Source organism: Topomyia yanbarensis, unplaced genomic scaffold (assembly GCF_030247195.1).
Source record: "Topomyia yanbarensis strain Yona2022 unplaced genomic scaffold, ASM3024719v1 HiC_scaffold_96, whole genome shotgun sequence".
Classification (NCBI taxonomy): domain Eukaryota; kingdom Metazoa; phylum Arthropoda; class Insecta; order Diptera; family Culicidae; genus Topomyia; species Topomyia yanbarensis.
The window spans coordinates 74454-98344 of NW_026684224.1; the positions used below are offsets into that span (position 1 = coordinate 74454).

Genomic DNA, 23891 nt, shown 5'->3' on the forward strand with positions numbered 1-23891 from the left:
GAACGGGTCAGGTTAATCATGTCAGCATTGCATCTGAACCAACATCGTCTTATAAATGTACCTTTGCTGAAAAACACAACGCTGAATGCTATGCTGAACGCCCTCCGAGAAATATCTAAAGTACAAAAGTTTTTCAGATTTTCTGAGGTTGCCACCATTGCCGTTCTAAAGCTAAATTATGATACGCAAAAATATTCCAAAATATGCTCCCCCTCCCACATGTAACAAATTGTCACAATTTTACAATTTTCTTTATCCCCCCCCCCTCCTCAAATAGTACGTAACAAATACCTTACAAGATATTTCTTCAGTAAAATCATGTTATGCAACTTTCTAGTTTACTCCCCCTCCTTCATATTTCACAACATGTCACATTTTGTCATACCCCTCACCCTACAAGTGTTACGTAATTCATGAATCGTCCTCGTCCCTAAGGAGCGGCTGGATGAAATACAATTTAAAGAAGAAACAAAATTGAAACAGCAGGAGCAAAGAAAATGCAGGCCGCTCAATGCCAAAATTTGAAAATGGGAAAAAAGATTAAAACAGAAACAAGCAAACGAAAGAGAGAAGGCATAAAAAGCATTGCATAAATAAGCAATGTAATTAGTTACACAATAAAACATGCAAATGATATGAACTAATTATATCGGAAAGTGTGTTGTTGTGCATGAAATCGTTCGAAGTCTGAAGTAGTCAATATAACCTAGTGGTCTATTTTGTCCACCAATTAAGTAGACAGGTAAATCCTGGTATTTTGAAGCCCATGTCAATAGAGTTTGAACAATTATTTTGTTATTATAGTATGTACTAGTTTAGTGTGCGCACTTATCAACCTGTATCTCACAAAACCTGAACACAGATCCGTACAAAACTGGCTAAGACATCTCCGAAATAATAATAGTGTCAACAGAGCCGTAGCGTGCGGTTGGCCCCCGCCAAGAGCGACAGCCTCAAAGGGGCGCTGAATTCATAACCGGCTTTTTAATTTGTGTCAGGATAAATCATGAAATAAGTCAAAGTAATGTGCCAGTTCCATATGAACTGAACACTGAAATAGAAGAGAATGTAAACACCAAAGGTTTGCAAAACTAATGCAGTTTTTGCTCTAAGATAAACTGAGTCAGCTTCTAACTCCAACTGCTGTTTCAACTGGCTGATACCCACATGGAGATCATCAGAGTGATACTCTACCAAAAAAGCAAAATAATTTGTCGTGGTGATTGACATAGGTCTTTTTAGTTTTTCTGCAAGAGTGCTTAGATCGTCTTTAAGGGAACGCTTTGGATCTTCTTTAGATTCTCTGCGAAAAAGTCATCCTCACGATTCTCGGTACAACAGCCGAACAGGCAGACGATTCTTGTCGAAGAAAACGTAAGTAAACACCAACGTTCACCCGGTACGAATTTGAAGGGACACACAATTTTGTCCCATCCAGTGCGATTTCTATTCAATCTCTCTGCTCAATGAAGCACAGGGACCTTGAAACTGCCAAACCCCTTGCTTCAGTAGATCCAGGTACAATTTCGCATCGGTGACCCCACCGTCGATCTCAACCTTGTAAGCGGACATTTAGACGCGGTAGTCCTTCATACAAGCCTTGTCGCCACTAATGTCATTTGCTTGCTTTAGACAGAATATTGCAATTCTGAACATATCTGGACGACCTTCCGGGATATCTGTCACTGTTGAATATATCTGCGTTAGTTCTTTCAAAAACTTAGCGGATTACCTTTGGTCCGAAAGAAACTCAAATATGGTCCAACCGACTTCAATTAATGTTTTTAAACGGGAAGTCGGAATCTGGGTTTTTTCAGGAAAGTTTATTTATGTCCCATCCTAAAGCCCGGCACAAAGTGTAAACTTAAAGAATGCAAAGGCAGAGACAGAAATTACGGGAGATATAATAAATTTAAAGACAAGCCATAGGATAGTAATTAAAACATGTGGTAAGTCTGGAGGTCCGCAAGGGATGACATTCCCAACCGTTTATAACCAACACTGTTTTGTCAAGTCAGCAAAACTTTTTACATAATTACCTATAAATGAGGAAACATCCAACTGCATTTTATCATTACTTTCCCAATTCATGAATGAGCTTTGTGTTATCGAACTGAAACACCTGCTCCTCGAGTTTGTGTCAGTAGAATTTTATACAACGTATGTTGTATTCACATGTCCATGTGAAATTATTGAAACCATTCATCTGAAGTTTTTCTTCGGAAGGATTCGTGTTCACCGCGGCATATTCGCTGACAATACTGAAAATGGCTTTGTTGACACCGCCTTAGGAGAGCAGAGCCATTTCCATGTATATTAGACCGGCAACAATTTTGACTTTTTTTTCGGAACACTGTTAAATCAAACGATATGACTTCGCCAAGGGCGCCAGAAGGTCACGCTACGGCTCGGAGTGTCAATAAATGGAGCACTACTAGGGCCAACTAAGTAGCACTTGGTGCCATAACTGGAGCAAGAGAAAAAGTTTTGATTTCACATTAAAAACTTTTTTCGCCGAAAACTAGGTTGAATTCAAGCTTCTTGTTAAGAACTCTCAGATCTCCCTAAAAAGATATAGATTGTAATTTAGTGTGGAATATTGACAAATATTAAGGACCAAATTTCTTCGTTATGCTTAACTAGTGCCATAACTGGCTCACCCACCCTAGTGCCCTGTTATTTCTTCCGTTTCTTACATGGAAATTGAAAAGAAATACAACGAGTCATTCATGTGAACCTGACATAAGAATAAGCTATTGTTCGCTTGGAAGAAAATCGGGCAGCCAACAGATACCTATCAAGATTTCGGCAGCCGTGAATTTTTTCAAAATGGCGCTGTTAAAATTCTGCTATAGACACATTCCACGCACTTGTATCGCTTACCTCATGAAAATAAATCTGCTAATATAAGTAAAAGTTGTTCTGAAATATGTTGATATAGGTTTAAGGCTCCCAAATCATAGATATATAGAAATTTTTTAAAAGAATTTTATGACGCTCGTCAATAAAAACCAGTAATACATTTAAAACTCGTTTCTAATAATTGAATAGATTTTCCCGTACCACACCGGTATGTTCGTAATAAAATTAATTTGGAGTAATCTTAAATGCCATTTTATTGTATACAAATTGTACAAAGATTTCATCTTCGGACGCAGATTTTTTGAGTGAATGGATTGCCGGATAAAAGAAGGGCAAAAATTGACCATTTTTGCGTTGTCCTCTAACGCATAAATCGTTTTTTTTTTTCAATTTTTCGCGAAAACAATGCACAATATCTATGAAATATTTTCAGATATTTTTAGTACGCATCAATACCTTTCTAAAAATGTGCTATTTGTATATAACAAACTTTGAAATCGTTCTTTCACATGGGTGCACTGAAGTGTTGTCCCCTGACGCTTTCCGTTACAGTGCGGTAAATCCTTCCGCAGAGATACTTATGGACCCTACAGAACAGGATATAGACATAAAAGATATAAGCAACCTCTTTCAGAAATAGCGCAGCCATGCAGTGGTATGAGTGGCCTAAGGGGTGGAAAGAGAGAGAGGGGGGGGGGGGGTTATGCCAATAAGGGGAAAGCCTACGTTATAATGTCGCAAAATAATCAGGTTTTTATTACATCTATCTATGGATAAACTATCTAAGGATAAATCAACAACAGAATCAGAACAGGATAAGGTTAAATCAACAACAGAACAAAGATATGAAATGGAACGCAATATGTCAAACAAGTATGAGAGCGCAGGGAAGAATTTGGTCATAGGGAATAACACTCACTTGTCCTCCTTAAATATTCTTTCAAATTGACGGGATAACACTGCTCAATACACGATCGGGGAGCAGAACGAAAAAAAATAACGAAAGTTTTGGGTCCCAGGAAACCTCTGGTGCAGAAATTTTTAAAAAAAAAAGGAACCGGGCTTCACAGTTTAAAACCAAAGTTTGCATGGAGAACTAGGGATGTTCAAGAGACAAGATATTAATGAAAATGGTTATCTTAAATTTTCGCATAAAGTCTTACATATGCAAGTTGTTAGCTCAATCGGACATCATTAAGGGGGTGCGGCGTTTGAATATTGTTTTCAAAATATAAGAAAAAATCCAAAGGAGGGAGTACATGAAATGTTGAAAATCGAAAGAAAGCTTGTCGAAATATGTCTAAAAATAGCATGAAACATCAGCATCTAGTCTCAAAACAAACGAAAACCGCTGAAAACAAATTATAATTTTTTTAGATCCAAGGACTTGGAAATTTTTTAAAAAATGATTCGAAAATTAAAAATTTTACTGTCCTGCGATCGAAAAAAAAATACCATCGAACTGGGCTTGGTAGCATCACAAATAAAAAGATGGCAGCGATTTGGGGTTCCAACTAAATCACCGTGAAGGAATTTTTGAAAAAAAATGGAACGGGACTTCACCGTTTATAATTATTGACCACTTGGAACAAACCACGGTTTGTCTTTTCGGAATTGATTTTCTTCTACATGAACCAAACATCGTAGTTTAACACAGTTTGTTAATGTTTTTGTAGCACGTTAAAGTCAAAATTTTATCGAGGATACGCATTTCTCAGAATTCGCAAATAAAAGATACAATTTCACGAAATTCTCCAGTTTTATATCATTTAGATAATTCAGTGACAAGCCGGCCAGCTGACCCATAAGACCGCAATTGTGTGCGGATTTTTAACAATTTTTTTATACTGTAATATATCTAAATTTTGAAAAAACTGCGTCTTTCCCTTCTTTTCCAAAAATTGCGTAAAGCGGATGCATTTTGATTATCATAACTATTAAGTGTCTTCTTGCAGACTATGAGTAGAAACGATTGAACAAACGCCAGAGGTTGAACTGGAAGGGCGATATTCAACCGTATTACAGGTTTTTCGCGACATTATAAACAATATTTAAATATCATAACTGCTTGACTGAGTATAATCGTTTGACAGTCTTACCTTTGCTGGGTTGCTTCAGTGTCACATTTGTTTATTTTTAACTCAACAAGAAAATAAATATTGAACCACCCTAATGCCGTTTCTTGATCTGCCCTAATCAACAGTCAATGTTATTTTCAAGATTTCATAATGTCAAAAAACAAAGTCAGCGCATTAAAATTGCTTGAAAAAACATATTTGGTCAACAAAATAAAAATTTGTTGAGTCACCCTAATAAACAGTTAATTTTATTTAATATATTTTCCGATCTCAATAATGTATTCAACTTACCAAAACTACTTGAAACCACCTTTTTCGAACCATTAGAAAGTGGCGATTGTGGTCTACAATCTTTTCTATACCGGACCACACTGTGGTATGCGGTGTGGCCTGTTCTCAATCCATATTAATTTGATTTCTAAATATCATTTGTCAAATACACATGAAGGTGAAACTAGAAATACATCTAGTTTGGCATTTCAAATCTTTGTTTTGAGTTATTTACATGCCTAGTTGTAATCAGCGATGCCAGATTTACAGACATGTCTGTATTTTACAGACTTTTGATGGTCTCCTACAGATGTAATCAGAAATCTACAGACTTTTAAAAGAGTAATAGTGTTTAACAAAATTGCACTTGAATAATTTTATCCGAATACGAGTGATTCCTTCACAATAGTTTACAAATTTCAAGCTACTTTTAAAGTAATAACGCAGTGTAAATAAAGTTTAAACAACCATCTACAGACTTTTACAGACATTTTAATTATTCTTCTACAGACATTTCACAAAAACATGTGGCACCCCTGGTTGTAATATACTTCGCTTTCTTTGAGCTTCAACAAACACTTCGGTGGCGTTAGGGGATAACACTTCATATGCGACCGTTTGTGTTCATTTTGGTGTTGTCCCTAACGCAGCGTTTGCAACGGTCGTGAAAAAAATTGCGTGAAAGCGCGAAAATCTAAGTATACAATATTGTTATGTGACTATCGATGATCAAATTCCTAGAACAAATGAATGCTCTAAAGTTTGAGATAGATAGAGATAGGTTTTTTGATAAATACAAGTGTAGGTTGGAAAATCAATATTTTGCTCTGTTGACCCCTAACGCGACATTTTCACCTCTCAGAATGACATGACAACCTGAAAAACATCGAACCCATAACATTAACGTTGTGTTAGGACTTTTAAAGTATTCTATTAAGTGTTTTGGCGTACATCGTAGGATTTTTCAAACGACAAGCTGTTAACAGTTGCATAACGCGTGCAAACGTTGTCCCCCTAACGCTGGAATGTGTCTATAATTATGCGAGCTATGGAGGGAAGAAACGACGCAATGATACACCACCGCGTAAACATATGCTTTAAATTCCAGTTTTAGACTAACTGTGGGCGCTATCGAATACCATCGGTACTTCTAAAAAGGTACATTTTGATGATTTCGCTTCCTGACATCGTTCGTTGCTGGAAATTCGTGCACATTTCCAGTCCACAAAAAGGAAAAATATAGACCCACTTCAGGCCCAATGCAAGCAGTACTTATTCGACGATCAGCATGGCTTCACGTCTGGACACTAAACAGCAACTAACCATTAGGCTGTCCCAAAAAAATCGATGTTCGAAAAGTCATGGTGCTCAACCCTATAATGAAAGATAAGCATATTTTAAGCACTTTTGTAGAACAAATCAGTTTCTAAAAAATCACCCAGAGGTTCCGCAAATGCGATTTATGAAAAATGGTCATTTTTGAGCAAAATTGTCGTATATAAGTGGTTTTCGCAACTTTTTCAAAGCCAAATTAGAATAATGAACCTTAGAGAATAAATCTCATTTAAAAGTTTTTTACAAAAAGTTCTTATATTAATTATAGAACCTCTTAATCATAGCAAAAAAAATATTTTTTTTTTGGTTAATTCGGAAGAAAATCCACACAAAACGAATGTCAATAATTGCCTTTCTCATATAGAAAGGTTATGCAATCACTCTGAAAAACGTCAACCTAATCCCGGCCCGGAGGGCCGAGTGTCATATCCCATTCGACTCAGTTCGTCGAGATCGGAAAAAGTCTGTATGTGTGTGTGTATGTGTGTATGTGTGTATGTATGTGTGTGTATGTGTGTGTATGTGTGTGTATGTGTGTGTGTATGTATGTGCGTATGTGTCAAATAATGTCACTCATTTTTCTCAGAGATGGCTGGACCGATTTGCCCAAACTTAGTCTCAAATGAAAGGTGCAACCTTCCCATCAGCTGCTATTGAATTTTGGATCGATCGGAATTCTGGTTCCGGAATTACGGGTTTCAGAGTGCGGCCACACAGAAATTTCTCATAAAAACTATAGGAAAAATTAAAAATAGAATTTTTATTTTTGATGCTAAATGTATTCAAGGTGCATAAAACGTCGAGATTTGATGCAAAAACGAAAAAAATTTGACGAAGAATCACTTTTTTGGATTTTGCACATTTTTGCCTTTCTCATATAGAAAGGTTATGCAATCACTCTGAAAAACGTCAACCTAATCCCGGCCCGGAGGGCCGAGTGTCATATCCCATTCGACTCAGTTCGTCGAGATCGGAAAAAGTCTGTATGTGTGCGTGTATGTGTGTATGTATGTGTGTGTATGTGTGTGTATGTGTGTGTGTATGTGTGTGTATGTGTGTGTGTATGTATGTGCGCATGTGTCAAATAATGTCACTCATTTTTCTCAGAGATGGCTGGACCGATTTGCCCAAACTTAGTCTCAAATGAAAGGTGCAACCTTTCCATCGGCTGCTATTGAATTTTGGATCGATCGGAATTCTGGTTCCGGAATTACGGGTTTCAGAGTGCGGCCACACAGAAATTTCTCATATAAACTATAGGAAAAATTAAAAATAGAATTTTTATTTTTGATGCTAAATGTGTTCAAGGTGCATGAAACGTCAAGATTTGATGCAAACTCGAAAAAAAAATTTGACGGCGATTCACTTTTTTGGATTTTGGCACATTTTTGCCTTTCTCATATAGAAAGGTTATGCAATCACTCTGAAAAACGTCAACCTAATCCCGGCCAAATTTTTTTTTCGACTCGCATAGGGTTTCTGGATTTTAACAGGGGCGTAGTAGATGGTTTACGGAGAGGGGTTACACCCCCCTCTACTGTTCGCTCCCCTCCTTTAAAAATCTCCTTAAATCACCCCTCAGACCACCACCCCATCCAGCCCTCATACCCCTCCCTTTCAACCCCATCATCTTGAAACCACCACTATATCACAAAGCATACCAATTTAAGCTGGGGAATCGTTCGTTCATGGGACTTTCGCCCTCTTCACATACCCACCCCCGCATGACAAAATGAGTTAGCAAGCAGATAACATTGATCTAATGCTGATTAGGCTAATGGAGTATGATATTTTTTTGTTTCAAGTGTTTCACCGTCGACACGTAGCTCATCAAGTTCGTGGCTGGCATGCCATTGTGTATAAGTGCAAACTGTACTAAGAATGTAATGGACATTTCCACGATTATGTTGAACATAAAAAGTCTCCGTGCCATAGTTTAGAGAAATGAGAAAGGCACAATTGCACCGCTAGGTGGATTAAAACAGGTTTTTTTTCAATTAACCAAAGGCATGTTTTGGAAAGTACTATTCATTGAATTTTTTTTTTAGATTTTCTCTACTGCGTTTGCTAAATCTTCACTAAATTCAATCAGTAATTTTCTTGGCCAAAATCGGTGAGGAAATAAACTGCTATTTTCGTTTTCCTGTATTTTCCCGTTCAAACTTAAATGACAGTAATGATCGTACTGAAAGAACAGTAGCTTTATGTGGAGAATTCTACGAGATGTCACTAAAAATGACACTGATAAAAACGAATTATTACTGACTATCACCCAAAATACGCAGAGTCAAAATAACTTCTAAAACTTGAATCATGACATATTTATTCGATAACATATGAAATGGTTTCAATTTAAGTGTTTTATTACAAGACTTATGAAACATTCGCATTAATAAATAAATCTAATCAATCGTGAATGTTACATAGGTTATAGCATCATTGGTGTTATCAAAAAGTTGTTGATCATGCACAATCCCATAAATCTCTCAATAACTACCTTAGAATAAGATGGTAGATTCCACACATGAAAATGTTTTGTAAGATTGTGAGAAATCCTTTTTATTTGACACCCAATATGCTTACACTGGTCAAGTTACGGTTGAGATATTGAACAATTAAAAAAAATGTAGCAAAGTTTCACGGTTTGAAAGCATTTACTAAAAATGCTATATCTCAGCCCCTCGACCGAATTTTCACAACATTTATTCACGAAAATTTTTGCAATGAATAGTACTTTCCAAAACATGCCTTTGGTTAATTGAAAAAAAAAATTATTGACATTCGTTTTGTGTGGATTTTCTTCCAAATGAAACAAAAAAATTTTTTTTTGCCATGATTAGGAGGTTCTATAATTAATATAAAGACTTTTTGTAAAAAAAAACTTTTAAATGGAATTTATTCTCTAAGGTCCAGAGAAAAATAAAAAAATATTTTAAAAATAATTGGGCTTTGAAAAAGTAGCGAAAACCACTTATATACGACAATTTTGCTCAAAAATGACCATTTTTCATAAATCGCATTTGCGGAGCCTCTAGATGATTTTTTAGAAACTTGATTTGTTCTACAAAAGTGCTTAAAATATGCTTATCTTTCATTATAGGGTTGAGCACCATGACTTTTCGAACATCGATTTTTTTTTGGGACAGCCTACTAACAATATTTAAGGTCTGCCGAAAACCTGGAAAGAATTTTGTCGGACACGTTCGAATGAAGTAACGGGAGTGCTTTTCGACTGTCCTGGATTTTAACTCACCTGATACGGTCATCCTATTCAAACTCATCCGATGTGAGAGCATAGTCACACCAACAGCAGCAATAAATAATGTTTGCCGTAATTCGACCACAATTACTCATGTGTGTGCTGTCAGAAAACTCCTGGAATGACCATTATGCTTTCTGATTCTTATTGGATCATATTTACTTGTTTTCCGCCCGAGAACAAACAAACAGAGCGCACATCGCACAGACATGTACCATAATTTTAATTAGATAGATTCAACTGCCTTCACGCTTCGAATGAATTTCTGTTTGCAGGATGAACCATCGTTACCTACCTGGAACTTTTTCAATGCGTTCTTGTTAAAGAAGTGCACCCATGCGGAAAGCCAATAATTTCACTCTCAGCTTACACGAAAAAAGCCCACTGGATTAAGCACACTCGCACGAGGTTATTTATTAATTTCAATTAGTCTGTATCGATTTAAGTGGAATTAAAAATTAATGTCCCACCCGGATGTCTCATCTGGGGGTTCGTCCTGATCCTTCGGGTACTCATCGAAATTGGACAGATCGGTGTCCGACAGTATCGGTCGCACCAGGGGAGCGGGTAGGGTGCGATCCTTAAGCCGCTGCCATTCGAAGCCAGCGAACCAGCTGGAAAAATAGGTACGATTCCGAAATAAATGTTTATGTTAATCTGACAGTGAAACCGACACTGTACAACCGAGTCGGGATTACTTACGGGTGGTTTTTAATATCAGCAATTCCATTTTTGCCGTAACCGAGCCGCTCGGCTGGGGTTTGTCGGCACAGTCGCTTAATCAGCACCTGCGCCTTTTTCGGAATTCTCGACGGCAGCTCAATAATATCGATTCCCCGCAGAATGGCATTGTATGTTTTCATGTGGTTTTTACCCCGGAAGGGCGGTTTTCCGACCAGCAGCTCATGGATGAACACCCCCAAGGCCCAATAGTCGACGGCTCGGTCGTGCCCCTTGTTGAGAATGATTTCCGGCGAAACGTACTCCGGTGTCCCGGCAAAGGTCCACGTTTTCTGATTCGCTCCGATCCGTTTGGCGAAGCCAAAGTCAACCTACGGAAGGGAATTGCTAAATAACCGGAGCATGGGCCAGTTTTTAAGAACCGATTTCACTATGCCTACCAGCTTTATGTAACCCTTTTCGTCCAGCATTAGATTCTCCGGCTTCAAATCCCGGTAGATCATGTTGCGGCTGTGTAGATACTCGAACGCTTCCACCACGCAGCCGGTCATGAAACGTGCCGTCCGTTCGTCGAAATATTTGCTCTTCTGCAAGATGGTCCACACATCGCCCCCGAGGCAGGCCTCCATCAGGAAGTAGAGGTATTTTTTGTCGCGATACGTTTTGTACAGTCTAGAATGAAGGAGAGTGTCAGTTTTAAATTGAATTCTTATTTTTTTTCTAATCTAGCAGTTCATCAATACCGTAAATCTCGATTAAAAATTCTCTTTTCATCAAACACCATGTCATTCATTCCTTGTTGCTTTATATTGTATAATTATGTAAATGATGTTGTGTTCCATCTATGAACGCCTCAAACAGGGAGCAATAACAGCAGAAGGAATTTTCACCATAATGTAACCGCCAATTGCACATCAGCTGCGAGGCATGCAAACTAAAAACTGTTTGTTTTTAACGTACGTGGCTAGCACATGTCACAACAACAAAGCCGCCAGAGTTGGGTGGCTGCTGCTACATGCGGTTATAATTTTCAATCAAAATTCGGTTTGTGCATTTTGATGAGTGCAGTTTCGGATGCAGTTAGTTGATAAACTACTAATTAGATAAATTAGTAAGCATAGTGCTACACAAATGAGTTCAACCAAACAACCTGCCGACCTCCATTACACGGAAAACACATCGTGGCGGAAAAGGAAACAAAAAGCTTGGTATTTAAAATAATTACCACGAGCGTTCCGACAATGACATTCCATCGTCTGAATCCATTCAACCGTTAATGCAATCCGACCGCGGAACCTTTTACAAAATAATGTAGGAAACATTCCAGAGGAAACACTCGAAACGGATGTAACCCAACCGGCTGCCACCCCCACCACCCAACTCAAGGACGCACCACCTACCTCACAATAAACGAACTGTTGCAGCTCAGCATGATGTCCTTCTCGCTGTAAGCGTGCTCCTGCTGCTGCTGTCGAACCATTTCGATTTTCTTGAGATATTTGAGGGCAAACGTTTGCCTGTCGCGGTACTGTACCAGCTCGACGCGTCCGAAACCACCGATTCCGAGCGTTCCGATGTAGGTCAGGTCGTGCAGCTGGATGTGGGCGTACTCTGTGCGGCGGGAGGTCACACAGGAGTTAGCGAGGGTAAATAATATGAATATAATGCCATTCACTGTCAAACGGCTAAGTGACGATGACAGGGAATGGGGAATTTCGGGATCCACATTAGCATTTCCAGCTTCTGCGGGAGAAGCTCCGTTTTGTTGCGGATGTAAACTATGAATGATTGACGTTAAACTTACCGGAAATTGTTTTTCGATTGTCGGAAGTTCGAGGCATATCATCGAACAGTTTTATTTCGCGTAATTTCTCCAAACCTCCAAGGAACTCGTTGAAGGCACTGAAAGAAACCAATTGTTAGTATTTTTCTATTGTCTTCTGTATTACACTTTAATGAAATATTTAACTAGGGCTCGAGAAAGATCGGAAGATTAAACTAAAACTGCAGTTTGTGAAGGTCCTTGAACAGGAAAAGATGTAAGTGCACGAGATACTTCTTAAGCTAAAGAAAATTATAAAATTAGAAAAAATTCTTGAACTAAATAAGGTAGAACTGGAGAAAATATCAGTCCTTTGAAAGATATAAGGGGTAAAATTAGAATCGCAGAAAAATGTAGAAATATAAAAAATTCTCTAGCGCGTGGAGAGTGGATACATTTTATTTTTGAACAAGCAACCTAGAGAGATGATCCTGAACCAATAATAGAGTAGTTCACTATTTTAGTATATGTGTGGCCACTAGGGTGTCCCAAAATGACACCATGTTAAAAAAAAGTCATCGGGCTCACTTCTTAAATGAAAGGTTAGAGTATTTAGAGCACTTTCTTCTTCGGAGTGAATTTGGTAAAAAGCTCCCTACTGGTGGCGAGTTTTGATTTTTTGAAAAATGGGCCGATTTTGGGTAAAATTTCAAATGCATGCCTCTTGAAGTGCTCCTGAACGACCTTAGATTTTTTCAGCATTTTTTTATTTTCTGAAGGTCCTAATGGAGAAGTTTGGATAGTTGGTTTGTAAAAATTTTGAATTGTAAGAGCGGCAGAGCCATTAAAACATAGTAAAAAGTAATTTTTGATGTTTTTTAGTAGTTTTTCTTCAAAATTGGGTATCTACAAAATTTTAAAAGTATAGAAAGCACTTGAGCCGAATACAGGGGCCTAATTTTGCAGAAGAAAGTTTATAGCTACGGCCAATAGGGTATGGCATAACCTCACTCTGCGCTGGATCAAAGTTATTTGAGACATTAGTACACTAAGGCAAAATGCATAGCGAATTTCATAAGATTCATCTTATGATGACAAGAAAAATAACAAAACTATGTTTTCATAAGATTAATATGAAAAACATACGACTTGTATAATTACCTTAACATTTTATAAGTTATTGCATATGCCAGTCGTTCGAGTTTCATACGAGCATCTTATGTTTCTCATAAACATAAGAGAAATGTATAATATTGTCTTATGATAATTCAAAGATGCGTTATGGAAAATTAAATCATAGTAAACCGATTTGACGAAATAAATGCCGCTTCATAAGATAGTCTTATGATTTACATACGTCCTGCTTCTGGCTAAAAAATATACGATGTACTTATGCAGTTCACTGTATTTTTTGGCTGAGTGTAGGAAACGTGCTGTTTCGTGAGACCAAAGCATACATATCGAAGGATCAACATGGCTTTTTTCTGCCTGAAAACAACAACTACTAATCTAGCCCAATTCACTTCGCTTTGTATTAAAAATATTGAAGTTCGATCTCAGGTCGATACTGTATACACGGATCTCAAGGCTGCATTCGATCGTGTAGACCACTCTCTTCTACTGGCAAAGATAAAGCGGCTGGGCGCTTCGTGAAATTTCACAGGGTGGCTTAAATCATATCTCGTAAATCGTTCTCTATCTGTAAAATTAGGAAATAGCGAGTCATACAGCTTCATTAACTTGTCGGGAGTGCCTCAAGGGAGCAATCTAGGACCGTTGCTTCTTTCGTTGTTCTTCAATGACGTTTGCTATGTTATACCTCCAGGGTGTAAACTTATATACGCTGATGATCTCAAACTATTTCTCATTGTGCGGTCAATAGAAGATTGCGTGGCACTACAGCGACACTTAGATGCTTTTTGTAATTGGTGTAGTCGCAACTTGCTGGCTCTCAGCGTGGCCAAATGTTCCATAATATCTTTTACTCGCAGAAAAAAAAACCCAATACTCTGGAGCTACACCATCTCAGGGAATCGCTAGAGAGAATGACAGTTATCAGAGACCTCGGAGTACTCCTGGACTCACAACTGACATTCAGAAATCATTACTCTCATGTTATAGCACAGGCAAATAGAAATCTCGGCTTCATTACAAGAATCGCCAAAGAATTCACTGATCCATATTGTTTACGGGCACTCTATTTCTCGCTAGTTCGATCTGTCCTGGAAGCTTTAGTACCCATTTGGTGTCCTTATACGAACATTTGGATCAACCGAATAGAAGCAGTGCAGGCAAGATTCCTCCGTTTTGCTCTTAGAACTCTCCCATGGCGTAACCCAGCAGAGCTACCACCGTACATCGATCGCTGTCGTCTGCTCGATATGGAAACCCTAGCGAAAAGGCGGAACACATTTAGAGCAGTATGTGTTGGGAAGATATTAACTGGTCAAATAGATGCTCCAGATATTCTCTCACAAATAAATATCTATGTGCCCCCTAGAAATCTCAGATCGCATAACTTCTTAAGACTGGAATTTGAGCGCACAGAGTATGGTCAGAACGAACCCATTAGGGCGATGTGTTTTAATAGGGTTTATGACCATTTTGACTTTTCTGTATCTTGTGCTGTTTTCAAAAATAGACTAAGAAGGTTGACTTAGATTTTAAGATTCCATTTTTGTAATATTTGTAATTTTTGTTCTTGCAATACTGTGTACGTAAAAAAGAAAATGTGACTAACATAGTCGAAATAAAAAAGGGAAAAAATATGTGATTATGTTTAATTGTAGTGTAAAATCATTGTAATCAACTGCGAAAAATGTGAAAAGATGATGGGTTTTTACGCCCATTTGAGGCTTGCTTCTGAAGTATATCCTGAAATGGGCTTTTCCTTTCTAGAAACATTTCATGTAGACCAACACAGGTCAGATGAAAAATGAGAATAAATAAATAAATAAATAAATGAGTTCTTTAAGTTTTTGTAAAATAACCTTTTGACATTTTATGATATTCATCAAAAATAACACTGTTCTACAAAATAAAACAACTTAAGTGTGCTTAGTTCGCATATTATTTTTCGGAAAATGGAAGGAAAAATGGCGTTTTTCGCTTGTATCTATTACATCAGAAACGGTTTTTATGAGCATTTGACGATTATTTTTTTAATTATTTTGTATACTAATAGCCACCTAGCAGGTTTGAAAATCACTAAAATTAAACAAATATGTCGAGTTAATGGCAAGTTATGGCGTATATTAGTATTGAAAATGCTTTACCCTACTATATGGGGCTGGGGCTAGGTGTAAAACTAAAATCTGATTTCGAACTGTGTCACGAAAATGTTGCATAATTTTAAATGACTGTAGCGCTGTTAATTGTTGATGGATTTGCGTCATTTAAATACTAATAGATTCAGAGATATCCAACTTAAAATTTATTGCAACTATAAATTGGTATTTCAATTGAACACTATTGAAAAATCCGTATTATTGAAAAAACATTGGGAAAATGTAAGAAAACAAAGTTTTGTTTACTTTTTGTTAATTATTGACGGATTTTCATGATTCGAACACCAATCGATTCCGAAAATTACCAGTAAAAAATTGTTAGCAAATTAATATTAGCACACTATTGACAAATACGTAAATATGCAATTAATAGGGAAAACATATACAATTTTCACAAATTTGCGGAAGACTTTCCCTAACACAGACCTCATCTCGACATTCATAAACGTCCTACACATTTCATCGCTGGATATAAATTTTGACCGAATTTCTTCATTGCCATGCCTGTCCTGCTGGCAGAACCAGTTGGATTATTACTATTGTTGCTTGTAGGATAGCTGTTAGGGGTATTTCATTTGATCACGAGCTACGGAAAGGGAACGATTGTCTGTGTGCGCTGGAAGGATTTTATTCGCAGCTTTAAACGACGATGGCGAAACAGAAGCGTGACGGCAAATTGCTGGTTTATTCCGTGCGTATCAGCCGTGTAGGCAAGGCTCAAATCGTTCCACAGGATTATAGTTGCGTATCTCAAAACATAGTTGTTAGCAAACCGTCCTTATTAGGACGAGTATATAATGAAAAACATCAATTAGAAAATTCTGCCCAAAAGGATGGTCTTCCATCTGCACCAAACAGTTAATAAAAGAGATCGCCTTGTGCTCATTTGACATGAGTTGCGAAAGAAGAATGTTCGTCTGTGTGTATGCAGCAGAAACGAATCGCCGGCAAAGTTCGAATTGTTTCAAAGGATTCGCGTTCCGTATCCCAAAACATAGTTATTAGCAAACTGTCCTCATTAGGACGAATAGATAATGGAAAAAAATTCATTTGCGCCTTTAAGGGTTAATAATGCTGCATTTTCAATGTAACTGCGGTCGTGTCTTGTACACAACCCTTTAATTTTTTGAAGGCTAAGTTGATTGTCGTATTCACGTTTTGTAAATAAGGTGTTATTTCCATGTTAGGAATTTTAAAGTGGATAAAAATGCAATAGAGTGAGGTGAGTGTTGAAAACTGATATTTACTGTTTAGATCACATAGTTCCGAAATAGTCAAATTTGGGGCAAATATCCTCGAAAAAGTTTTACAACAGGATACAGCACATCTTCTGACACAATTCGTTTGTTGAAGATGCCTCCTAGAAGTAATTATGGAGAATTAACTCTTGGACTAAGACTTGGCGTCATCAGCAAAGTTATCATTATTTTTATAATTTAAGTTACAAAAAAATCATCAGATTAAACCTCGTTTTGGCATCCTAAAGACGTACAGAAAACGTCATTTTTCATCATTATCCTTCTATTTTCCGAAAAACAATGTGCTCGGCTCAATTTAAGCCTAATAGTGGAAAATTCTGGACTGTATGTTAGTTTAGTAAGATAGAAACACTTATTTGCACTTCAATTTCTTTACTTCCAGTAACATTTCGTTTTTGTAATTCACATTAAATTTTGATGTTAATTATACAAAGGTTCGAATCTAACTGATCTTAAGCCAGCTCATCAATCGTGTGCAAGCCAATCCATTCGCGCACTTTCTGTACATTCATCCCCTTTCGTTGTCAACTGTGCCATGACTCTTTCAGTGGGTTGCCTGGGTTGCCAACTCTAACGAAATTATCATAGCAACCGCTGCTAATAAAAGGAGCGAAAATTATTTTCTCACGACAGTTAATACATTTCACTAGGCGGAAGGATATCCGCCAACACAATGTGTGGTCAAAGCACATTTGAACTGATTTACTTTTTGGAACAGCATTATTTTTGATGAATTGCTAAAAATGTCAAAGGTTATCTAACAAAAACTTAAATAACTCATACCCCATTAGCAGTAGCTATACACTTTCTTCGCCCCTGTATTCGGCTCAACTATGTAAAGTGTTTTCTATACTTTCAAAATTTTGTAGATACCCAGTTTTGAAGAAAAAATACTGAAAAACACCAAAAATTTCACTTTTTACTATGTTTTAATGGCTCTGCCGCTCTTATAATTCAAAATTTGTACAAACCAACTTCTCCATTTGATCTTCAGAAAAACAAAAAATGCTAAAAAAAATGTTTTAGACACTTCAGGACAACTTTAACAGGCATAAATTTGAAATATTATGCAAAATCGGCCCATTTTTCAAAAAATCAAAATTCGCCACCAGTAGGAAGCGTTTTAGCAAATTCACTCCGAAGAAGAAAGTGATGCTAACACCCTAACCTTTCATTTAAGAAGTGAACCCGATGACTTTTTTTTAACATGATGTCATTTTGGGACACCCTAGTGGCCACTATAGTATTTGGCAGCCTTGTACGCAGCGCACCTGGGTTCGAGTCCCGACCCCACACATAGGGATAGAAATTTTTCATAATAGATTTTTCTAACCCGAAGAGGCGAATGATCTTAAGGTTAAAACCTCTATAATCGAAATAAAAAAATAACAAAAAGTTTTTGGCAGTAAAATGAAAGTTCAGATAAAGTTAAAACTAACTATTTCATTCTGAAATATTATCTCTGTGGCGTCACATAATTTCAAACCCCTTCCCTTAGAACTTTAGCGCCACAAATATCTGAGCCCCGTTTAATTCAAATGCCAAAAATTATAAACAAAATCTAATGCAGAAAAGGTTAAAAAGTAAACATATCGTAAACAATTCAAAAGTTAAACGAGGCCATAATTGAAGAAATATTTAAATGAAAAAATAAACATAGTTTAACAGAAAAAATAAAAAAAAGACAAGTGAAACGATGAAAATATCCAAAACGCAGAAAAGGACGATACAACAACGAACATAGAAAATTAGACAGAAATAGTAGAAAGATAAATGATAATATTAAGAAGGACAAAATTGTCGGAAATTGCAAAACAAAAAAAACAATGAAAGCAAGTACCGTAAACCGGGGTGACATTGATCACTTTTCGAAGTAATCATTCCTTATTTTTAGATGCAACACATTTTTTTTCAAGTTTAATATTTTTAAACCATTGGATGGTTTTACCTAAAATTGTCCGCTTACAGCTACTTTCTTAAAAATGATTTCAAGTTGAAGTCCGTTTTCGTGTTCCGGAGTGTCTTTGATAACATGCATGTTTACCCACATTAAGTTGATGATGTCAATGTTTTTCATTCAAATGTTTGTTTAAACTAACTCTGGAAAGATACTCGTTGTTAAATTGATGTTATTTGGTATTATACAAAGTATTTCAATGTACTGTAAAATTTCAGTAACCAAAATTCGTATAATTTGTGTCCAACTAGAATAAAAGATCCTGAAAAACTTTAAAACTGCCAAAAATTTTTTTTCAGTATTTTATCAATGTACAAAAAGCTTCATCTATTTAACACGTTGGAATATTGAACAATAAAAAAATGTTACGAATTTTAGCTTAAAATAATTTGAAATAATTGCCAACTAGTTTCACAAAAACTGTATTAAAAATAAACAAACTCTTAAAACTAAATTTAGCATACCCCAGTCTAAAGGAAAATAAAAACACGCTTGTAATTTATTACTCTTGCTCAAATATGAGATTTATTTGTTTTATAAAAAATAGACGCTTAACGAAGCTTCGTAAAAACAGGTAATGTCAAATTTCAGTTTTATTTCTAGTTTTTGTACCCAAAAACCGAACAATATACTCAAAAAGTATAACAAATCAGTATTTTATAAGTTTAGAGTAAAAATCATTTCAAATTAAAATGATTCGGTAGACTATTCTGGGTTAATAAGCGATCTACGAAAAAAGTTTCGAGTGATCAAAGTCACCCCGATGATCAAAGTCATCCCGGTTTACGGTACCTAGCATATTTTTGCAAAAGTGGAAAAAAATGCCAAAAGGCCAAAATTGACAAAACCGCTAAAAGGGTAAGGAATATAATATAAATTACCTAACACTTTTAAGGCAGGGTATGATCAAATGTAACATGTTGTGACATATGAAGGAAGGGTAGAACGTTAAGTAATATGTGTTTACTGAAGAAAAAATTCTTTTAAAGAACTCTAGGTACCAGGGGAATAGGGGATAAAAACAATTATTATATTTGGGAAGCGGGTAGATAATATTGGGCAATTTTCGCGTTTGATAATTTATGTCTGTTCTCTAAAAAGTCTAAAACGGAGCAAATGCAGAATGGGAGGAAATAGATCAGAATTGCAAAACAAGATGAAAATAGTTAAAAAAGACAAAAATTGCAAAAATATGCAAAAGACAAATAAATAAAAAAGGGGGTGGGCGTAGCGTATTGGTAAATCGATTGCCTTGTACGCAGCGCACCTGGGTTCGAGTCCCGACCCCGCACATAGGGTTAGAAATTTTTCATAAGAGATTTTTCTAACCCGAAGAGGCGAATGACCTTAAGGTTAAAACCTCTATAATCAAAATAATAAAAAAATAGATAAATAAAAAAAGGCAAAAAGATACGAAAAGGCAAACGAACAAAAAAGGAAGTACAAAAATTGTAACAATGAAAAAAGGCAAAATGACAAAAGGCGAAAAAGTGAAAATGCATAGAACTTAAACAGGCCCGTAACCAGGATTTTGTTTCGGGAGTGACTTAACAATTATTGCATAAATGTATCACTTATGATGACTTGATACAATCATTAGACACTCTATGAAATTTTGGAAAGTTAAAGTAAAAACAATTTTGAACAACTAAAATACAAACTATAAATCTTAAATATATGTTCACTACAAGAAAAGCAATAGTACATCAACGAATTATTGATTTTAAATTTGATTTTTAGTATTTATTTACAAGTTACAGCAATGAATATTCAAGAGAAACTATTTAGGGGCTAATCGACTACGACTAGACTACACGTTTGCAAAATATAAAAGACGCTAAATCGAAATGAGCAGAAAATATCCTGAAAATGTTCGAACGAAAAGTGTGTCGAAATTTAATTTTCTGATCTGGCATGCAATTTGAAAATGCGGTTAAACCAGTTAATCTTCTATTTGCTCGATCTGGCCTCTTGCAATTGGAACCAGTTCTGCATCATCACGCGAATTTGCTCAATTCTATGATATTATTAGTTTAAATGAAACGTTATTCAAAATTGGCCCCGGGCCTGGTTAACCAGAGGGCAAGGCTTCTTCATAAGTCACTCTTCATGTGTTTGGGCTCCAGCCAGGAAGAATTCCTAGCGATCATTAGGATCATAGCACTAGCTCTGCAGTTTTCCCGTAGATGGAGAATCGGTTGCGAAGTCTGGCGAATCAGACGTTCCGCTATGAAACGTAGTATCGCTCATAGTACATTCAAGCCTTCTGTGCACTTTTACACGATATTGTCGGCAATGTTGTCAGTCAAGTGAGAAAAAATAATAATTAATTGTTTATTTAGATATTAAGATTCTTCTATGGATTCTATATGTTTAATGAAATTGATACTTTCCATATCGCTGAACCTACGAATCGCGAATTTATTATCAGCGCCAATTTGTATGGCCCACTTTATAGTCCCTCTGGCAGTTGGATTTGTTACGATAATTTCTGTTAAACGTCCTAAGTCAAATCGCCAATTTCTTAAACACTAATCCACTCAGTAATTGGTTAGTTTTTGGAATATTATAAATGACGAATTTCGTACTAAATCGTATTCAGAGTTGGCAGCACCCTCTCAGATTTTACGGAAACTTTCTGTACATGAAGACCTTGCCACAAAAAGCCACTTTGCATACTTTGTTTTTCCAAAAATGATCTAGAGTTTCTTTTGAAAAGGGTCAAACATTTTTACCAATTTTTTCAAATGGCTATAGTCTAAAAATGACAAATCCTACGAAAAATGTTGTAGGAGTGATTTTCACAAAATTAGTTTAATTTTTGAATGAGAAAAAATTCAAAAAATTCTGCATCGACTCCTACACTGAAAAAATCGATTTTAAAAATTTTAAGTCTTTATTCAAAAAACAATCTTTGATTTGCATGAAATTTTGTTGCAAAATAAGTAATTATGTTCCCTACCTACCGTCAAAAATTCAAGTTGGACACTTTCAAGGAAAAAAAGTTATTTGAAAAAAAAACTTTTCCTTGTCCAAACTGAGTGTTTTCAGTGTATTTTTATCGAAAACTAAACCAATGAAAGTCATAATTATCTCAGAATCCAATTTCCCAACTGCTATAGTTGCCTGATACATGCAAGAAGTATCAGTAACGAATTTGGTATATATTCATAACAAACTTGAATTAGTGTGCATATATGCGAGATTTAACTAAATACCACCTGTGTAGCGATTTTGTTGGCTATTTTCGGCAAATTTAAGACTAAGAGAAATGTACCAAGACCATGCAGTAGACTTTGATGCAACGCCCAACTCCTACTTAGTAGAAGGCAAAGGACTCTTCACATTTCCTTTCGATCATGTCCATATGAGCCTGCCTAGTCCTAGTTTTCCGTTCTAATTTTATAACTGATTCGCTCTAGAATACCTATCCGTCGTACAATTTCATTGCTTTCTTTTCTCTTAGTCTCAAATTTGCCGAAAATAGCCAACAAAATCGATACAGAAGAACCTTGCGGCAAATGAAACATAGTAACGTAAATACTACTTGGCCGTGTACGAAGAAGTACACTCCGCTCCGCTGTGGAAAATGCGGAGAGAATCATGTAAAGTTTTCCTACTGTGGGGAGACTCCGCATGATCTCTTAACAACAAGAGCGCTACGCCACGACTTTTTCAACGTTTTCTTGTACACTAAAGAGCGAGAGTCTGACCATCCCATGGTGGAAACATTTTCTAATGTGCCTATAAATTTCCGAAAGAGGAAAATCAGTTTTCTCTCCTAAGTTTCCTCGGAAAAGCCTGAGAGTGCCCCTTGAAGGTTGCTGTTACAAAACCGAAGTAAGTGGTTCCTGGTCTCGGGAATCTTATAAACTAGCAGAAATTTCCACATGGGACAACAAAAATCCCAAGTGATCATATATTTCAGTCCTAACATTTTTCCCCATGTTGTACACAATGCATTTGCACTACGATTAAAGGTCAGACAAACCGAGTACCCGACGCGAACAACCGTGAACAGTAGGGCATTGCAAAAAAATTTTTTTTTTTAATTCTCAAAGGCCCCCCCCTCTCATATTGTGACAAATGTCAAAGTAAGCTCAGATGCCAAATTTCACATCATTTGGACAATTTTAGACCCCCACCCACTTCGCTTGAAATTTTTTGAAATTGGTACTATGGGAAAATATGGAGGAAAAATACATCAAATGCTATAACTTTTGAAGTAGCAATCAGAAAATTACAATTTATACCTCTTTTAAAAGGAAATAATCTAAGTATTTGAATGAAGATATATTTGTTTCTTAAAAAATACGGGAAAGTGGGGTACTGGGTCATTTTGGCCCCAAAATCCCCTATTTTTAATGATTTTTCTGCTCCGTGATATTTTGTAGTTTTTCTAATGTAAAAAAATATCAAAAATCGAACGGAACCCTTTTGACCTTAGTCCGAATACGAGAAGTTGGGGTTAAATGGCCTTTTGACATTCATATTAAACTTCATCATTTTCTCGTGAATATATCTCTATTATTCTTCACTCAATTTTCATAAACTATACCTTGTTGAACGTGCAAAATCCTTAGGATTATAACAAAAATAAATTCGTTACCGGTAAAATTCAGGAACATCAAATTACCTGACATACAGTGTCGATTTCACATTTTTATCATAAAATCGCACATATTAACTCCATTTAACAACAAAATTCTTGTTTAATTTACTACTTTTAGTGTAAAATATGCTTAGGGATCACATGAGAAAAGTTTCATTCCTGGAAAAATAGGGGAAGTTGAGGTATTAGGACAAAAAATGAAAAAAATGAGATTTGTAGAGTAAATATCAAAAAGTTTGATGTTTCTGAATATTACCTTTAACGTTTTTATTTTTATTTTATTCCTCAGAATTTTACACGTTCAATAAGTTACATTTTATGAAAATTGATTGAAGAATAATAGAGATATATGCATGAGAAAATGATAAAATATAATATGACTGACAAAAAGCCCTATAACCCCAACTTCTCGTATTCGAACTAAGGTCAAAAGGGTTCCGTTCGATTTCTGAAATTTTTTTACATTAGAAAAACTACAAAATATGTATGATTTGCATCACGGAGCAGAAAAATCATTAAAAATAGGGGA

General features: G+C 36.2%; 1 protein-coding gene across 1 annotated transcript in view; it reads right to left on the reverse strand.

The window, feature by feature from the left end:
• Positions 1-10189: 10189 nt before the first annotated feature.
• The window catches only part of LOC131696227 (cGMP-dependent protein kinase 1-like), a 39895-nt gene continuing 26193 nt past the window's right edge, over positions 10190-23891 (reverse strand). Inside the window, exons 5-9 of the mRNA XM_058984776.1 lie at positions 12290-12387; positions 11886-12096; positions 10926-11157; positions 10507-10856; positions 10190-10418 (exon numbers count right to left, since the gene is read on the reverse strand). Coding sequence (XP_058840759.1) covers positions 10256-10418; positions 10507-10856; positions 10926-11157; positions 11886-12096; positions 12290-12387 — 1054 coding nt within the window. The 3' untranslated portion in view covers positions 10190-10255. The remainder of the gene's footprint in view (positions 10419-10506; positions 10857-10925; positions 11158-11885; positions 12097-12289; positions 12388-23891) is intronic.